This window comes from Camelus dromedarius, chromosome 11 (genome assembly GCF_036321535.1).
Source record: "Camelus dromedarius isolate mCamDro1 chromosome 11, mCamDro1.pat, whole genome shotgun sequence".
Lineage (NCBI taxonomy): Eukaryota > Metazoa > Chordata > Mammalia > Artiodactyla > Camelidae > Camelus > Camelus dromedarius.
In genome coordinates this window covers 30,414,764-30,434,927 of record NC_087446.1, presented here as the reverse complement: position 1 = coordinate 30,434,927, position 20,164 = coordinate 30,414,764, and the positions used below count along the sequence as shown (strand labels likewise).

The 20,164-nt window shown below is 38.9% G+C and overlaps 1 protein-coding gene across 1 annotated transcript in view; it reads right to left on the bottom strand.

Annotated features, from left to right (window-relative positions):
* PLXNC1 (plexin C1) overlaps window positions 1-20,164 on the bottom strand; it is a 138,490-nt gene that overhangs the window by 69,311 nt on the left and 49,015 nt on the right. The window contains exons 5-9 of the mRNA XM_010989952.3: window positions 16,442-16,556; window positions 9,185-9,332; window positions 6,096-6,183; window positions 3,972-4,074; window positions 3,729-3,830 (exon numbers count right to left, since the gene is read on the bottom strand). Coding sequence (XP_010988254.3) covers window positions 3,729-3,830; window positions 3,972-4,074; window positions 6,096-6,183; window positions 9,185-9,332; window positions 16,442-16,556 — 556 coding nt within the window. The remainder of the gene's footprint in view (window positions 1-3,728; window positions 3,831-3,971; window positions 4,075-6,095; window positions 6,184-9,184; window positions 9,333-16,441; window positions 16,557-20,164) is intronic.

Here is a 20,164-nt window from a genome sequence, read left to right as displayed (position 1 = left end):
TCTCAACAAAATGTCTTTCTCCAAAGGTCACTCACAGAGAAGCACTGAAGATAGGTCTGAGCTTTTGTTTATATCCAGCCTCCTCCTGCTCTCTGGGTGACCCCAGTTCTTTTAACCACATAGTGTCAAAAGTCAGAGGTTCAAGGAGACAAAATACAGGAAACCAGGATGCAGTGACTTTATTTTTTTTTAAGTAAAGTTTAAAAAGTCATTGCTTGAGCTACTACTCAACAATAAAAAGGAACACACTATTGGATGAATTTCCAAAGAATTTTGCTAAAAAGGCCAATCCCAAAAGGTACATCTGATGATTTCATTTATATAAAACCCTCAAAATGGTAAAATTAAAGAAATAGAGAACAGATTAGTGGTGCCAGGGGTCAGAAAAAGGGAGTGGGAGTGAGGAAGTGGATGTTGTCATAAAAAGGCAACATGGGGAAGACTTGAAGTGACAGAGTTGTTCTGTGCCTTGACTGTTGTCACTGTCAATATCCTGGCTGTGATATTGTGCTACTGTTTTGCAAGATGTTACTATTAGGGGAAACTGCCTAAAAGATATATGAGAGCTCTCTGTAGTATTTTTTCACAACATGTGGAATCTACAATGATCTCAAAATAAAGTTATTTTTTTTTTCCAAAATAATCATGAAAAAGAACAAAGTCAAAAGACTTATAGTTTCCAATTTTAAAAGTTATTACAAAGCTACAGCAACCAAAAGAGTGTCCTATGGGCATAAAGAGAGACATACTGTCCAATGGAATAGGGTAAAAAGTCCAGAAGTAAACACTTGCATGTATAGTCAAATGATTTTTGATAAGGATGCCAACACCATTCAATGGGGAAAGGACAGTCTTTTCAATAAATGGTGTTGGGAAAACTGGATATCCACACGGAAAAGAATGAAGTTAGACCCTTCTCTTACACCATATAAGAAAATTAATTCTAAATGGATCAAAGACCTAAATGTAAGAATTAAAACTATAAAACTATATATAAACTATATATAATATATATATAAATTATAAATATATGTAATATATGTAAAACTATACATACATATAAAACTATAAAAAAGGGGTAAGGGATTAAGAGGTACAAACTACTATGTATAAAATAAATAAGCTACAAGGATATATTATACAACATAGGGAATACAGGAAATATTTTGTAATAACTATAAATGGAAAATAGCCTATAAAAATTTTGAATCATTATATTGTGCACCTGAAACTTACATAATATCAACTATATCTCAATTTAAAAAACAAGACAAAAAAAAACTCTTAGAAGAAAATATGGAAGGAAAAGCTCATGACACTGGATTTGGCAATGATTTCTTGAATATAACACCCAAAGCACAGGCAAGAAAATGAAAAATAGGTAAGTTAGACTTCATTAAAATTAGAAACTTCTGTGCATCAAAGGATGTAATCAACAGAGTAAAAAGGCAACATATAAAATGGGAGAAAATACTTGCAAATCATATCTGGTAAGAGGTTGATATCCAGAATATATAAAGAACTCCTACAACTCAACAACAAACAACAAACGACCTCATTAAAAAATAGGCAAAAGACTTGGGTAGATATTTCCCCAAAGAAGACACACAAATGGCCAATAAGCACATGAAGAGATGATCAGTATCACTAAATCACTAGGGAAATGCAAATCAAAACCACAATATAATATCACATTACACCCATTTAAGATGGCTACTATCAAAAAATGAAACTAACAGTGATGCAGGTGTTAGGTATGGTAGTAATCATTTGCAAACATATCAAATCAACATGTTGTACACCTTAAACTTACACTATGTTATATGTCAATTAGATCTCAATAAAGCTGGAAAAAATGAAACTAACAAAAAGTGTTGGCAAGAATGTGCAAAAATTGGAACTCTTGTATACTGTTGGTGGGAATATAAAATGGCACAGCACTAAGGAAAACAGTATGGCATTCCCAAAAACGTTAAAAAATAATAGGATTACCATATGACCCAGCAATTCCACTTCTGGGTATATACCCAAGAGAACTAAAAATAAGGTCTTGAAGAGATATCTGTACACACATTTACAGCAGTATTATTTTACAATAGTCAAAATGTGGCAGCAACCCAAGTGTCCATCAATGGATGAATAAATGAAATGCAGTACATACATACAATGGAATATTATTCAGCCTTAAAGGAAATTCTGATTCATGGTACAACATGGATAAACCTTGAGGACATTATGTTTAGTAAAATGAACCAGTCACAAAAAGATAAATCCTGGATGACTCCATTAAATGAGGTATCCAGAGTAATTAAATTCATAGAAACAGAAAGTAGAATGGTAGTTACCAGGGGGCAGGGGAAGAGAAAATGGGGAGTTATTGTTTCACGGGTACAGTTTCAGTTTTGCAAGATGAAACATGTTCTGGAGATGATGGTGGTGATGGCTGCACAATAATGAGAATGTACTTAACACTACTGAACTGTACACTGAAAAATGGTAAACTTTATGTTACATGTATTTCAACAAAATTTTTTTTTAAAAAACTGAAACAATAACAAAAGAGAAATTTAATTTTTTTTAAAGCCACTGCCTTTTTAATTCAAACACCTGTCACTATGTTTTAGTTTTATAAACCAACAGGAAGAGAAAAGTAGCTCATTACTTAATAAAACCCAAAAGACTTTAAAAGTCTGGAGATACTGGCACACCAAGCTTTTCTAATGTCTTTAATTAACTTCATAATCCATTCTGATTCACATTCCCTCTGCTTGTTACTTAATTCACCCGAAGTTACTATCAACTTTCTAGCAGTGATTAAAAATGTGCTACTTATTTATTTGGCATGTGACCTTAAATAGCAGCAAAAGGATAAATCAAAGCCACAGATTAGTCATGAAATAGAAAACTGAGCCTTTAAGAAGACAACATGTTACTGTTTTTAATTCCTGTGCTCCCACTAGACTGAAGGTTAATGAGAGCAAGAACTTGTCCCTTTTTGTTTTTCACCACATGGTAGATGCTCAGTTAACTTCCGTCGATTGAATGAAGCCAGCACTTGTGTGCTAAGCTCAGACACCATGTTCTGCTGGGAAGTGTTTACATGGCCACATTCTCTCTTTTCAAATGTCTGCCAGTTGAGCTTGGTGATTTACTATGAAGAAAATAAGAGGAATTTCCAAGGTAATTTCATGGAAAGTGTTTTTCTGTGAAAAACATTTTTGAGAAGTGAAGAGAAATGCTTATTTATTATATAGAAACAACTCTCCATTTTGGCACTATTAACTACTGGTTAGATCATCTCTACAAAGTAAAGAAAAACAATCCAAGGAGATTAGTTTGTATATTTTGCATAGACACACCCAGCCCTCAAAAATCCCTCAGAAATGCAATTATAATATGTGGTTAAAAATTGAAACCCCCTCAGTGCTGTGTGCTATATACTTCCTTCTAACTCTCCCTGAGTGAGCCACAAAGTCACCTTTAAAATTTTACTTCTACTGGAACATCATTTTTCATAATTACAGAATTTTAATTTCTTTTATGTGAGTGTACAGCCTTTGATTTATTGAGCCAACTAAATGAAACCTGGTTAAAAACCAAAGGTAAAAAAGGGAATTTTGGTAGAAAGTAAAACAGGGAATTTTTAAAAGGAACCCAAAGTAGTAGGAGTTGTTATTGCCATGTAAAGGGGGATTTTTCCCATTATTGATGCAAAGATAGGGTCTGACCTGCAAGCCTTGGTTAGTTCTGTTACTCTTATTTTCCTTGTATCTTCCTCCTCCTACTGTCTTGGGTGGTGCCCATTTCTCAAAAGCAACTGTACAGAGTTCCTGAAATAAAGAACATCCCTTCAACATCCAAATGGGTGGAAAATTCAGAGTTTGAAATAAACACAAAAGACAGGCTGGGACTGGGTGGCCACAAACATTTATTTTTGGTTAAGCCTTCTAATACCGAAAATGTTACTTTACCTGGCTTGTCTTGTAATCAGAAGGGTCACAAGCTGTGAAGGGATGGATACATTTTCTCTCACTTTTACACCAAGCACAGCCAGTTCCAATGCATACTGGGCATCTGGCAACACGGAAAACCAACTTAATTCCTACATTTTTAGGAAAATGTTCATTCATATCCTAGAATTTCCCTCTGTGATGCCACGTGTGAGCACTTTACAGAAGAAAACAGATCCCTGGATAGACTGTCATGAACCCAGGGGAGAGAGGACAGTCCTTTGACGCTGGGGAGAGAGTACTGACTCTGTGCCCTGCTCTGGGCAGCCCTCGAGGCTGATGGACCATCATTACACTTGCTGGGGTGTTGCTATGGAAACCTGAAGCTGGGGTCGCTTGCTGTGTCGGTAGATAATAAGAACCCAGTGAATCTGTGAGTTCTGAATCCACTTCTGCTATTTGTCTACCTTCAGGTAAGTTTCCCTCTGGAGACTGTTCTCCCCGCTGCCCTCCACCGTACCCCCAAGAGCCCATCCTCACTCACTGGAGCAGTAACACCGCCAAATGCCTGTAAGGTGGGAAACTAAAAGTATTTATCTGGCAAGCAGAGAAAACGGGGTGCCACTGTTTGCTTTTTAATCAAATTAAGGAAGAATTGTGTCTACTAATCAAATAACCTATCATGCATGGATAACAGCGGGAGAGTTGAAAAGCACTTAATAGGATAATCGGAGTCAGAGAAAGAACGATAAAAATGGAAATCGAGGTGGGTCTGGAAACGCCGCCAAGGGAGGCAAGAGGAAGCCTCAGCCCAGGGACAGGGGGCACTATTCGTATTTCATATATTCTTCAAAAAGTGCTGAAGCATCCTGAGGTTCTGACCTATAGAAATTGCAGGTTTGATGGGAGAAGAAAGTACAGACTCGCTTAAGTGCTCATCTGGCACTGAAGTGCACTAGAAGTAGGTTCATGATGTGCATGCCTGTCGCTATCCCCCAGGTGTAATGACTGTACTGAGTGCTTTTCGAAGAGGAAGTAGGCACCCAAGGAAAAGGGCACTCCCCTCCGGGGAGTTGTGGGTCTGAGGTCTGGTTTTAATTACATAGCTGTGGGACCTGGGGCAAGTCATTTCCTCCCGCTAGGCGCCTGCAACTGGGGATGGGGGAGCTGTACTAAGTCCAAACTCTCCTTGAGCTACAAAACTCTACTTAACTTCCCTCCTCTTTTTCCTTTTTCCTATTTTCATGGACTTCTGAGACTTTCTGTATCAAGTTTGGTTTTTTCCTAACCTGAATTCATCCTGTTTGTTACAAATCACTGAACTCAGTCCCTCTTTCAAAGTGCCGCAGCAGTAAAGATGAAGTCCAGTGGCTCCTGTTTATACAGCTGTAGAGTGGCCTCCCAGCTCAGTTTCGAGTTTGAATGCACTTTCCCCGTGGAAACAAGGGTCCCCAGGCCAGACCCAAAGAAATCCACACGTGGTACTCACATAGTTGGTCAATCAAACCACTGAATGAACTATTGAATCAATAATAATCCAGTTTCCCATTTTTCCATGGGAACATCCATCCCATCTTCCAGCTGGAAAACCAGGAATCTGGGAAACACATTTCCTCTGTCTTCCCTCTGCTTTAGAAGCAAGAGTGAGGTGTGGCTAACTCAGCGGCGTATGTAGCTCAACAGGGCCAAACATGGTACAAAAACAGGGGGCACAATTCACACGTTCTTCTGATGAAAGAGACTGTCTCATGTCCTTCTCCTTGACTGTGACTTCCCTCATCTCATGCTCACTCTCTCTCCCTTGACTCAAATTCCCAAAGCCACTCTGATCAGGGGAGGACCTAGCAGCCCCCCGTCTCCTGTTACTTCAAGGCCATCTCTCCATCTGAGGAAAACATGTTTCCCTGTGGGTAAAAAACACCTCAGCACAGTTGTTTGCCTCTTTGCTGCTCCACCTTACTTATTAAGGCTTGAATGAGCCAGCTTATTAGCTAAGGGGCCCTCCTATCTCCCGTTAGGCCACGCTCCAAAAGGCACCTTGGAAAGTTCTACTGCACAAAAGAGTTCTTTAGGAAATCAAAGAGTAAAGCAAATAAATAAATTAAAGCCAATGAGAACATAATTAAATTTCAGATAAAATCTTACTCTCTTAATGATGAGCAGTTGGTAAAGTTGAATCTTTTTGACAAATGCCAAGAACCGAAGGAGACCGTCACGTTGACAATTAAAACATCTGGAACAAAGAAGGGGATAAAGTCATTTATGGTGGAGCCCCGCTATCATCAAGCAAAGCTGTAAATGCAAAAACTAAATATTTTTTCCCTCCTCCACACAGAAGGGGTGTGTGCACCAGCTGTTCGCGAACATTTCAATCAGTACGTGGATCCTTCCCGTGGGCCGTTCACGCCAGGCAGCCCAAGTGCACAGCACAAACCTCCAAACAGACCCAGGCCCACCTCGTGTTCCAAGCCTCCCATGGATAATCACTAGGAAAAAGCCATTTTACAGCCCATTTACATTTCATACTCTCCCCGGGCTCACTATCTCAGTTTGTAATTGGCCACAGCATAAGAATAAAACAAGTCACTGAGCGAGAACTGCCTAGAACATGATAACTACAATGTTAGAGAGGAAATCCTGCACCTTCAGAAAAATCCGCACAAGTATTTACCGAACAAACTCTAAAGTGTGGCTCCCCCGGGGCTGCGATCCATGATCTTCTCGGAGTCAACTGTTGCCAAATCTATGATGAAGATTTTATTTTCTTTTGAAAACCTACCCATTTGTTAGAAAACCCCAAAAGAATAAAGTAATAAGAAAGATAAAAACTGCTAGGTCACCATTATAGAAATGGCATATTTCCTGCATTTCTTTAACATACATACTCTAATCAATCCAAGGGGATTCCCACACCCAGTTGTCCAGCAGAATCATTTGAGAAATTGATGAAAACATAGCTTCCAGGACGCATTCTTACATATTCTGATTTAGCAGGCCCGAGTAGGTCCAGGAAGCTGTTTGTAATCCTCCCCATGCAATGACTGTATAACCAGGTTTGGGTGCCACAGCCTGGAGGGGTGCCTTTCAAATCCTGTTGTGTCCAGGGACCAGTGCTACCCTGGGATGTTTTCATTGTCACCCACTTTGGTATTAATATCTTCTTCCTTTGATGAATTAACTGGCAGGAGTAGATGATACTTTTAAAATGAAAACTCTTTCCTTGACAAAAATAAGAAGCTGGCCTAACTTTGCTGGCACCCCTCATTTTCTTACTGAAATTTTATTAGTCTGTGATTCCTAAAGTCTGAGAAGCCTTATATTAAGGTGCTTCTCTGCAGCAATAACATTCATTCTGAAAGCCTGGATGTCATATAAAATTCTGTTCACATAAAGTGAGTATGCATGAAATGATAATCCTCTGTTCCAAAGACGAGGAGGTTTGGAGGGCTGGCATGACCTCTCAGCAAGAGTATTTGAACAGACACTTGATAAATGTTAGTAGAATGAACACATGGACAGTAAGCACTGAGGGACTCCCTGAGAAAATACATGTCAGTGGAATCTCCAAGTGTCCAGTGATGGAGACTAGCAAAAGTCATACTTCTCTGAGTATCAACTGTGCACAAAACACTGCTGGGAAATGTCACAAGGAAATGAATATATACGATCTCTGCTCTGGAAGCATTCACAGTGATTCTAGAAGAGATAAAATAACTTAGGTGAAAAGACACAATGACAGTATAGTCAAGGAAACATCCTATGAGTCCATGTAGCACCTAGGTAATCAAGATCGGTGTGCCTGTGGGGGACCCAGAGGGTGTTGGGATGATCAGAGCAGAATCCGTCAAGACTACATAGAAGAGGTGACTTTTCAAAGCAGAAGGACGAGGCTACAGGATTTGGTGAAAGGGGCGAGGCTACTGTTGGCCACAAAGGTTTGGCAATGGCCACTGGCTGGCTGAGTGCACAAGGTGGGAGGTGGATTGTGCACTTGCTCAGGATACACAAGGCATTCAGAGAAAAGGGCAAGCAAAGGGTCGGGTGCAACTGATGGAGGCTCTAAAAGCAATCAACTAGCTTTCCGAGGTAATCTCAAATACTTCAGAAGTATATTTTATAGGTGAGCAAGACCTGCCTTTTAATAACCATGAACTTGACTCTACTTTTAGTCTTTCTCATCCAAAGGGACTCAGGAATCCTCCGTCTGTCCATTGTAATTCCTAACCATCCATTAAATCCATCCATTTCTCTCCATCCCTATCTGCCTCCAACTACTTCAGCTCTCAGTCACCTTCACCTGGATCACTGCAACAGCTTTCCTTTTATCTGATCTTCAGAACTTCCTCGCCTCCACCAGCCCCATTCTCCACCTGCAGCCATTCATTTGACAAAATGTATTGATCATAAATGGATACATTGTGCCAGACACTTTGTAATGTCTTTGGTATTCATTTTCTATCACTCCGCTTTCTACCTGTCCTGATCCCATTTGCCTTGGCCATAAAGAACCTCTTTTGGCTCCTCAAACAAAGATTTTCTCTCCTGGCCATCACACTGGTTGGTCTCTGCTTGGAATACTCTTCCCCTTCTTTGTCCGGATCAACCCTGCTCATCCTCCAGGAAGATTTCCTTGTCCCCTCTCCTACCCACTAAGTCCAGTTAGGTGCCCTTTTCATGCACTACGTGCCCTGCATGCTACACATTGTGCTATAATGTGCTGTTGACTTGTCTCCACCCCAAGAGGCTATAAATACCGTGAGCAAGGACCAGGTCAGTCTTTTTTGGTCACTGTATCCCTATCACCTAGCACATAGATGCTCAATAAATACTTCTACATGAATGAATGAATGCAATGAACTAAACATGATAGAATATTGGCCATTCTGTTTTCTCATCTCACCAATGGCATTCCCAGCTTTTCAAATCTCTGAATTATCGGAACCATCTGGGTAGCTCAGCTCAATGGTCTCTGGCTTGACTCCATTTGCCTAATCAACTTACCCTCCTCCATCATTCTCCAGTCACACGTGATAGTGGCATCCTGCAGTCAAGGGATGAGTAAAGCAGAGGTGGGAGTGACCAAGGGAAAAAACAGGAAGCAGGGAGTAGGGGGAGAGTGAGTCTACAGGGTGGGACTCTGAAGAGTCTCTCATTTAACTGGCTTCCCAATCTGAACTCAGGAGCTACTCTTGCCTTCTTTACTCTCTAACAGAAAAACAGCAGAGTACACTTGCCTTTGTAGATTGCTCTGGTCGGGATGCTGCAGGTGCAGGTCTCATTGGATACGCTTTTGCCCTTGCAGAGCATCCTGCCGGTGTCCACATTCTTCACTATGCACTCTGAGTGTCTTGGAGAGAAGCTTCCCACCACGGTCACTGTCGTCTGTGTGGGGAAAATGATTCAGGAAACAAATCATTGTTTTTCTATCATTTCCACCCATCCTAGTGCCTTAAATGAACTCATCCTCTGACCTGCCATAGAATGAGAATTTCTCAGATTGCTGATGCAAAGAAAGAGATGTTTTATTGGCTATTTAATTTGCTCTTTTGTGAACTGAATATTCATATTCTTGGACCATTTTTCTGCTTTGTATGTATTTTCCTTATCAATTTTAAAGAGCTCTTTGTATAGCACAGATATTAATCCTTATCTGTCGTATTTCCAACACATATTTTCTCCTAATCTACTGTTTATCTTGCAATTCGCACATGTGGTATCTTTTACCCTACACAATGTGTTTTTATGTAATCAAATACAGGGTTTCTTGTCTTGGTTATAAAGTTCTTCCCAAACCCTTGCTTATATACACGTATTATTCCACCATCTTTGTTGTTTTATTTTTTAAACTTATGTCTTTAATCCATCTGGAATTTATTTTTATATATAGTATAAGAGTCCAACTTTATTTTTATCCAGATAGTTAATCCGCTATGTAATAACCATTTACTAAAAACAAGTTTTTTCCCACTGAACTGAAATACCACTTTTGTCATATATTAAATCACCATATACCTGCAAGCTATTTCTGAACTTTGCACTGTTCCAATTATCTATTGATCTACTTCTATTCCAATGTCATCACATTTTTACTACTGTGGATTTAAATATATTTATGGCAACCTATTTTTATTTTCATAGTTTTTTTTTAGCATTTCCTATACATTATTGTTCCATATAAACTTTAAGACCATTTTATCCAAATAGGGTGAGAAGACTATAAGTTTAACTGGAATTGAACTAAAGGTATGCATTAATTTTAGGATATTTTGTATCTTTATGATGTTAAATATTCCCATCCAAACACAAATTTTTTTATTTATGTTTAGCCAAAAAAAAAAAAAAAAAAAAAAGGAGAAAAGAAAAAGTAAAAAGAGGAAAATTAAAGAAAATAATATGCCAGTGGGAAATGCTTTTTGCATCAGGGGCCTGAAGGGAATCTGGTGGAGAAATGGGCTAAGTATTAGGAAGCTGGAAGCACAGGAAGTGAGCGGTAACCTTATTACCCATGATGAAGACACTACCCACACAATCTTGCGGTGTCCACCTGCTGTTATACTTCTGACTGCCCTCCACTCAGACTCTGCATGGCCAGCTAAGAACCTGCTGTCTCTCCTCCTCTGATAAACTTGCTAAATCTTTTCTAGCCCTGGGATTTTACCCTCATCTTTCCATTTTCAAAAATTTCTATTTCTAAGCCCTAGAATCATGCTGGAAGAACACAAGTTCACACAGTCCAACTTTCATTGACCAAGAAGTCAATGGTTAGAAGTCCAACCGTCTCTAGGGGACCTGAACATCAAAATGAACCCCAAACCACTCCTACCAGCCCATCTTCAACACCTGGCTGAACTCTCATTCATGCTTCAACCCAGCATTTCTATCTGTTCTGCACACCTGAGAATAGGCTCTTAACACACATTATCCTGTGTGTGTATGTGTATGTGTGTGCGTATACACACATACACACACACCTTGAATTGAATTCATTGCTCAAATACCACAACAAAAGAATAAGAAAGTGTTTTAAAATCCTACTTTCATTAGCTGCTTTAAATTTTCCACAGTTCCTTCCAGTTTCCATACACAAAGTAGTTACCTAACTGTAATCATTAGTCTGTTCCATAAGCATTCATCAAACTTTTAAAATTTGTCATGTGCTACACAAGGTATTGAATACTTTGTGAACCAAAGAGCTACAGTCATCCTTGCCCTTAAAGAGCTTATAGTCTAGTAGAAGTATAAGAAAGTCACTAGATGAAAATTGGAGGGCCACTCAGTATTAGGAGATCATTAAGAGATGATAGAAGCCTGGGCTAGGATGGTACAGTGGAAACGGAAAGAACTGACAGCTTCAAGATACTCTTCAGAGGTAGCATGGGCTGGGATTGGAAGTGGGACATGTGGACATGGAGGATTTGGTGAGCACATGGGTGAACAGAGATACCATATATTGTAATGGGACACACTAAGCAGGAGACAGACTTTGGGTGGAAAAGTCAAGACTTCAGTTTTGGATATGTTTAGTTCAAGATACCTGTGTGATAATTAAGAGGATATGATCCTGGAGCTCAGGAAGGGAATCTAGGCTGGAGAAAAAGAAGACATGGACATAGAGATGGTATATAAAGCCATAGGAGTGGATTGTCTGTGGACAAAGTATAGAGGCGAGGAGAGAAGATCCAAAGCTGGGGAAACAAGTCCAATATTTAGAGTCAGGGAGAGAAGGAGACAGCAAGGGAGGCAGAGGCACGGCCAGGAAGGAAGGAAGAGAGCATGGAGAGGGTGTGCCGTGGAAGGCAATGGAAGAGAATCCCAAGAATGCAGCCAAAAGGCCAAGTAAGATGAGGACTAATAGTGCCTGCTGGAATGGCTCAGTGGAGCTCAGTTTCAGGGGAACAAGGGGCAGAAGTTGGAGTTGATCAGAAAATAGGAGACAGTAAGTTTTTTTTTCAAATGCAGGGCAAGGAGAGGGTATCCAGGGAGTTGAAGGTATTTTCGGTTTCCAGGCAAGAATGGTTAAAAAGCTGATGCCTTAGCTTAATGAACCCAACGTAGGAATCCTATCAGGTTAATAGCTCTTTCTTGAATTAAGCTGGACAAAGAGGGAATGAGGGGGATGGGTATATAGCTCAGTGGTAGAGTACATGCTTAGCATGCACGAGGTCCTGGGTTCAATCCCCAGTACCTCCACTGAAAAAAGAGAGAGAGAACGAAGACCCAAAGGGTCAGATGAAATATAAAGTCTGAGTGTTAATTAGCTAGTAATGTCCATAGGGCCAAAGAACTTCCTGCCACATAACATACTACCAACAGACCTTATTTTATTGAACCTTTCCTCTTATTGCCACAGTTTGGTTATTTCCAAGTTTCTAATTCTATAAATGCTGCTGCCGTAACATCTCTACACTTACGGTTTTTCTTCTTCCAAATTACTTTTCAGAAGTCTTAGCCTGGAGTTAGTGCTTTAAACAGAATGAATGTATTTATGACTTTTGAAACATACTGCCAAATTGCTTTCCAAAAAGGTTGTGTTAATTGGCATCACCATCACTAGGTGTTAGCATACCTTACTTTCACTTTAATTTGTTCTTATTTGACAACTGGTGAGGATGAATGATTTTCCGTATCTATGTCTAACCCTCTAAACCTCCTTTTGTGAGAATACACACTTCTGCCTGCTTACTTTCTGGTGTCTGTTTTTCTTTTTCATTTCTTCTAGCTTTAGTATTTTGAAATTAATATTTTGCCTGTTGCAAATATTTCCCTGAAGTATGTGCTTTAGTCGTCTTATTTTTGTCATATAGATTTTTTTAAAGTATATGAATACTTTTCTTTTGCTATTACATAACATACTGCTTCAGAGCCAAGAAAATTATACTTCTATTATCTGATGCTCAATTATTTTCTGTGCTAGGTTTTTAGATGGATTTCTTAATTAGACTAAATTTTATCTTTATATTCAATGTAAAAAATGTGAATTAAATTGTTTCCATATCATAAGCCAATTATTTCAGCAACTTTTACGAAATAACTCACTTGTTTCCTCCTAATTTGTGACAAATAATCTTTAAAATTTTTACATCTATTTCTGAGCTTTCTACTCTATTCCATGGATCTACATTCCTATTTATAAACCAGAGTCCTGGCCTGAATTATTGCCAATAATATACATGTTTACAATCATCTGGAAATGGTCTTGCTTAAATAAAGTTCTGTTTTTTCAATATATATCTTGTATATTCTTGACCAGTTCATATTATTCCAGATGAATTTTACATTAATTTTAAGACAAAGCCTATTCAAATTTTCACTGGGATCACACGAAATCTAGAAGACATATTGAGGCAGAGTGACATTTTTATGATATCTTCCCTCCAAGAAATGTAATTTACATTTGGATATATTTAAGATATGTTTCATATCTTCCAAGAAAATATCTTGTGGAATTTTTATTATATTTTTATATTTGCTTATGCTTTTAGCTAATAAGTCTTCCCCAGTATGAATTGTAAATAACCTCGGTAGACCACTGCCCCACTATCTAATTATTACAGAACGTGCTTAAGGCAAGCTGTTGCATAGCCAGAATTACTGTTTTTGGTAGCTGGCTTCAACATATATCTCATAGTAAAAGTAACTTTAAAATATGGGGTATATACCTCACTCTTTAAGTTTATTCTGTTGTTTTTAATGAATAAGATCTTTTATTAATGGATGGTAACAGTCTGTACTACATGTAGTAAGGTTACTGATACATGAATATTCATTGAACATGTAGAACTTTATTTTACCTTTATTAATCAGAATAGTTTTAAAAGCTAATGTATTTAGAATTTACAGATATATAACCACTTAAGATCAGCAAATAATGATTATTTTCTTCTATTCCATTCCAATAATTATTTCTATTACTTGTTTCTTGTATTACTGCACTGGATACAACTTTAAAACAACATTGGTTGTATCAATGACAGAGGAACTCCATGTTTCCGTTCTGATTTGTAAAAGAATGTTTCTAATCTCTCCCTTAGGAACCATGCTGTTTATAGAAAGTATTTTTATTACTATACCTTTTCTGTTTTTAATCAGTATAAGCCATTTTTATTGAATGTTAGAATCTCTCTATAGGTATACAAATAAAATTTTACATAATGCAAACGTGGGATGCTACACATCCTTTTTTTGTGTTTGTCTGTGTATGTGAGAATTTCAGTTTTCTTTTTCTTTTTTACTTGTCTCTGACCTTCCCTCTCCACTACTTCAGTCATTCCATCAGGGGAGCTTATGTTTATGACCTAGTATGAATTCTTCCGTATTTTTCTCCATGCTTAAATAATCAAATAGCGACAATATACATAAACACATACAGGGACATTTTTAGGTCATTGTAAGATCATGTTGTAATACTTTCCTGCATCTTGATTTTTTACTCAACAAAAACTCATGAAATCCCTCCAAGACAATTGGAATTGCTCTAAATATTTCTTTTTAATGCCAGTTTCGTGATGAGGATATACTATCTCCTAATTGTTTTGTGTAAAGAGACAAAGCTTCTTGGAAACAGAGGCTCTGTATCATATGGGCTTTTTCCATACCTAGAAAGTTACTAGAATGTTACTAGGCACATGATGGGCAGTTAGCAAACACTCTTAAACCAAGCTAATAGAAATGGTGAAAATCATAGACTGCCATCTCTATAGGTTCAGGATAAGGAATTACTTAAGTAACTGAAGATCTGAGACTTTCAGGCAAGTCACAGATAACCATAAGGACAGGAAATATTTTGAAATAATATGACCAAGAGACGGGGTCAGATATCTTATCAACATTACTAAAATCATCAGCCCAAAGTTGGTTTCAAAGAATAGCTTTACTCAAATGACTGAACTCTTACCTCCTTTACCTTGACAATGGTGGTAGGCTGGAGAGAGTGAGGTAATGGCTGTGTGGGAAGACTCTAGAGGGATTAGGGTAAACCACAGTGGGACTCAGGGTGGGGAAGAAAGCACTAGTGGTTGTTTGGGTAAGCATGCTTTGTAATGTTCCAGACTAGATGTGAATGGTGATTAATTTATACGCATGAACTCAAAGGTAGGTAAGCAAATTGCGTGAGCAGCACTTTTTATTCAACGACCAAATTTCCCTTACTACACTCACCTGAAGTATTACCCTTAAAATTTTCAAAATGATAAAGGAAAAAGAGCCTTGTGGAATTTTAACCACTCACTGGAGTCCTGGGTGTACTTACTGATCATGGTATTTTCTACTAGTTTCTATCAGCACCAACGTCAGCTATTTTCCAGACTGATAAGAGCAATAAAAACTTGGCCATACCTATACTTGCATGCTTAAGCATTTTTCTCACAGAATCTATTCACTCTGGCTCAGGGCTGGTGGAGGCCTGGATGAAGGGTCTGAAAGGGTTTTTTTTGGCATCCCCTACCAACACACCCTCCACATCCCTGCCCACACAAGGACAACAGAAAGTGGCAACAGCAAAATAAGTTTAGACCCATGAGTTCTGATCAGTTCTGACGTGAAAGCTTGATTCCATTACTTATCATTCATTAAATGCTCTGGCTCTCCTTTATTAAATGTTAAATCATCTTAAATGGTATGGTTCTTGCTATTTGAAATGGCAAAGTGTAAGGGGAAAGAGAAAGTGGCCCATTTCCTTGTTAATGTGGCATTCAAATAAAACAGAGTGAGCTCAACAGACAGGTCAACTGGCTGCTGATGGGGATTTTGTACAGTTATTCATAATACAAGAGCTGTAATTAGGAAGAAAATGTCTCCTTACAGCCACTGAGATAGCAAAGCAGGAATTCCATTCTTCCGCATGGGGCGCAGTTGGTATGTGAATCAGAACATGCTTGACTGGGCTCATGTTGCTTCCTGTCTCTCATCCAATGGCAGGGCTGATGTGCTGGCCCTGGTGGACCTGCCACGGCCAGAACCCACTGACTTTCCCAGGGACCCTACTTGCAATACGCATGCCCACATTGGTTTCTCTCCTGCTCTATCAATACTGCCTGAAGCCAAGTCCACAAGACAGTTGTAGAAGCAGCCTGAACACGTCAGGAAAATGAACCATAAACCAAAATTCTACACTTAAGCCACATTTAAGGAGTCTTGTTGCTCATAAATCTGAATTTCTTTTTTTTCCCTCTCTTTTTATTAATATGTTTTTCTACTACACTAGTAGTCCTTCCCTTCCTCGGTTTCAACAAATGAAGGTCATCGTCAGCTCCACAAGATGACAAACTCCACGAGGGCAAGCCCATGATTCAATGCCCTGTTCTCCACTACATCCCCATTATCTTTCAAAGCAGGTGGCATCTGGCAGGCTCTCCATAACAGGTAACTAAATGAGTGGGCTCTCACAACTAAGCTTATTTTATCGCAAAAAAGATAGTTTATACACAGAAGGAAGTTAGCATGAGTTGTGTAAAATGAGACAGTAGAGACAAATTAAAAATCTTTCCTCTTACCTTATCTCTACTACTTCGAAACAGGTGAATTTGAGGGCATTTTTTCGCTCCGGATGAAATATCCAGCCAGTTTTCTGAGTTCTTTAAATGCACACAATCTTCTTTAAAAGTACACCTGTCAAAAAAAAAAAAAAAAAAGAAAAGAAAAAAAGGCAGCAAAAAGAGCAACCCCACACATGCGTTAGTTAAAACTTTCTCGTACTTGGCTTCAGTACAAAATGCCAGACTTTGTATAGTGGATTATTGATTTTGAGCAAGAATAAGAACACGATGCTAAAACCATGAAAAGCAACAGGAAACCAGCAGAGTGCTTTTTCCATCATGTCTGAGAGCAGAGAGCAAATGTGGACATGTTGAACTTAGACTCCTGAGCCATCTCTCAAGATGACATTGCCAAATAGATCCAAAACACATCCTCTTGTGGATGCTAAAATTAAAGAGCTCCCTTCCAGAAAAACCTAGCACAGCACAGCACAGCCCAAGAAAGGGATTACATATAGAATACATTTTAGGTTTGCCATTCCTTCCCAGAATATCAACCCATTGTGTAATTTTTTTGTTCTTTAAAAAAAAAAAAAGCTGCCATTTTGTGCTTTGCAGTATGATAACTAAATAAAAATATTACAAGGGCAGAGTCTTCCCAAGAATTTGATAAGACATTCCATAACCATCTGCTACATAACATTTATTTAGACAGATACCAAATTATATCAAGAGATATTGGGTGAAACACTTTCCAGGGCTACTTTCCCAAGTCAGCCAGCCTCAGAGGATGCCCGCAAATACATCTTAAGCTGTGGCCAGGACCAACAACTTTGATAAACACGATCAGAAACTGACAGGCGAGATCACTGCTTTGCTTGATGTCTCGATCACTCTAGGTCATGCTCACTTCCAGAAGGGCCACCAACTTGACAAGAAGAATGAACACCAAGGGCCACATGATTTCCAAGTGGTGCTGAGCCCCATGGACGTTCCACTGAACAGTATCAAGGACAGAACAAAGCATCCCTGTTATCTATGCCTCCTCCAGGCCTAAGGTTAAAATGAAGCGGTGGGGTAGAACCAGTGACAGTTTTAAAAGAAACTGAAAATTCATGAATCACAGGAGATTAAAAAGCAACTCAATGATAACCACATTCAGCTGTGGGGAGTCCCTGAAAGGATGTGAGTGGAGCCAGGTGTGGTCCCAAACAGTGTGCTTGACTTCACAAGCGTTTTATTTCTTCTTCTTTCTCTTCTCTCTCTCTATTTTTAATTCTTAAGAATTTAAGCCCCATGGCTTCGTCTTTGAGCACTGCGCTAATTTGAATATGACAAAAATAGAACAGGAAGCCAGTGAGTTTCATTAAGCATCATCCCCCAGCGCAATACTTCCAGCGTGTCATCATATTCTAATATTTTGGGGAACCCAGCTCACAGGGAGCACATCTGGGTCCAAACGCTCCTACATCTGTGTCAGTTCCCTCACCAACATCATGACCATGGGGATTTTCATCAGCAATCCTCCAAAGCCATAAATTTATCTGACCCTGGATGGCTAGTTCGTCCGTCACGGACGTTAAGTTCAAATTAAACCTCTCAATATCAGGGCGAGCCTGCACTGGAGGGACATGTGCTGCTGGATTCAAACACAGAGAATGACAGGGCTGGGTCCCTACTTTGTATTTAAAAGAGATGCTGACGGACAAAAGCTACCTGCCTCTCAGGGACATTCTGGTCTGTATAAGGCACTTCCTTTGCCTAAAGAAGAAGAGGAAGGGGAAAAAAGCCAGAGAGACTGGAGAACAAATATTTTTGTAGGCTTTTAATACTGCCTGGGAGTCAAGGCCTGAGGCTGCCAAAAAAACAAGTGTAAAATATTTCATACAAATAGTGCTACAATTTGCCAATCTGTAGGCAGAAAACAGTGGTGCCACTGAGTTATCACTCCCTTTTCTGAACTCCTATAGAATTTCTTGTCGGAACCACACATTTTGGTATTTAATCATATGCTGCCTTGAATCACAACTTAATTGTTTCATACATACATCTATGTCATTCCCCCCAAGTAAGCTGTAAGCTTCTCAGAGGAAGGGAGGATGTCTCTAACACTTCTTCCACAGATCCTTCAGTGTCTGGCAGCATGATATGCAAATACTAGGGTTTCAATAAATATTTTTGAATGAATGGATGAAATATGAAATCTCTATAGGTCCTACCTGTAGGTGATTTTTCTTTCTAGAGTTTCCTCATGATTTATGTCTGACTCCTACTTATAGCAAAGACACTGTTTTTAATGTCAGCTAATCTGAATCTGGAGCCAGAGAAGGAACAAATTAGAAGTGGAGGTTTTCCTTTCATGTCTTGGGGAAAAATATATGTAATAGGCCTTACATTTCCTATTTTGTATAAGGTAAAAATAAAATTTAACCATGTTAAGCAATTAAACCTAAATTCCTTGTTTATAAAATACCTCTGAAATGTCTATGCTCTCATTCCTTGTTTCTCATCAGTTGAAAAATAAAAATAAAAAAATAAAAAAGCAAACCATGACACCAAGAATATAGAACCAGATGTCAAACAACATCTTATTAATTCTCCAATATTGCAGATTATAAAATCTTCATGACAGCACATTATCCACATATTCCAATTTCTTAAGGAGGGGGAACAGATCTTATAGCACCCACGTTTTAGTAAACAAACCCAGTTACTCTGAAATGGTCCCCTTTTGAAAGCTATCACTCTCATTCCTACGTATCAGTGAAAGCGATGGTCAAGTGATAGACACTTAAGCCTCTGTCCAAATAAAATTAAAATCTCATTGTCAGACACGACTCTTGGTGAAGTCTCAATGAGGCGCTCTCAAAAAGGCTGATCTCTTAACTGGCTTCATTTCCATTTCTTCAGGCCACAAATAAGAAGAAAACTGGATTCAAATAAGAATGAGGGCATTCTGAAAAAAACTGAAGATATATATTTGCTTTTCTTATCTTATGCTATGGCCCCATGCTCTACAGAGGGTCTATCCCCAAATCCTAAGTATTTTATTTTTCTAGTCCTTATTTCCAGCTAGATCTCATGCCTACAAGATAAAGCCAATGTGCAGATATTAGTCTATATGCAAATTAGAAAACAGAACAAGCTCAAATGCAAAGAAATAATTGCCTGAAGAAAAACAAACTTTTGGTAGGTGAAAACAATTTAGTGAATGAAACTACTTAAGAAGGCTTGTTTAAAAAAATCTGCTATAGAGCTTAATCTATCCAAAATAATAAGAGTTTAGTATTACCACTCAACTATGTAAGTATGTGGACCACCCCTAATTCATAAAAAAAAAAAAGTATGTTCAGAACTTCCCTGGGCCCTGACTTATGAACAGAGAGAGTCCAGACCCTTGTTTCCAAGTTTGCTGTTTGGAATTCAGAAAGTGTTTGCAAACAGTGGCTTTGCTTCCTGTGGAATCTGTCTAAACCCTGATGTCCCTGAGTAGCTACCCCACCACGTAACTGCGTGGAGAAACGCCCTGGGCCTGGCACTGCTCTGAGTGTTTCTGGTTAGTTACAGTCCTCTGCTATTAGTCCTCACAACCACCTAATTCTATAGCGATGAGACAGCGGCTCAGAGAAGTGCTATAACGTGCCAAAGTTGCACAGCTCCACGTGGCAGAAGTCTGGCTTCAGAGCCACACTCTTGGTCACTGGGCTGCATGGTCGCCTATGAGCCCTGACTGCCATTTAA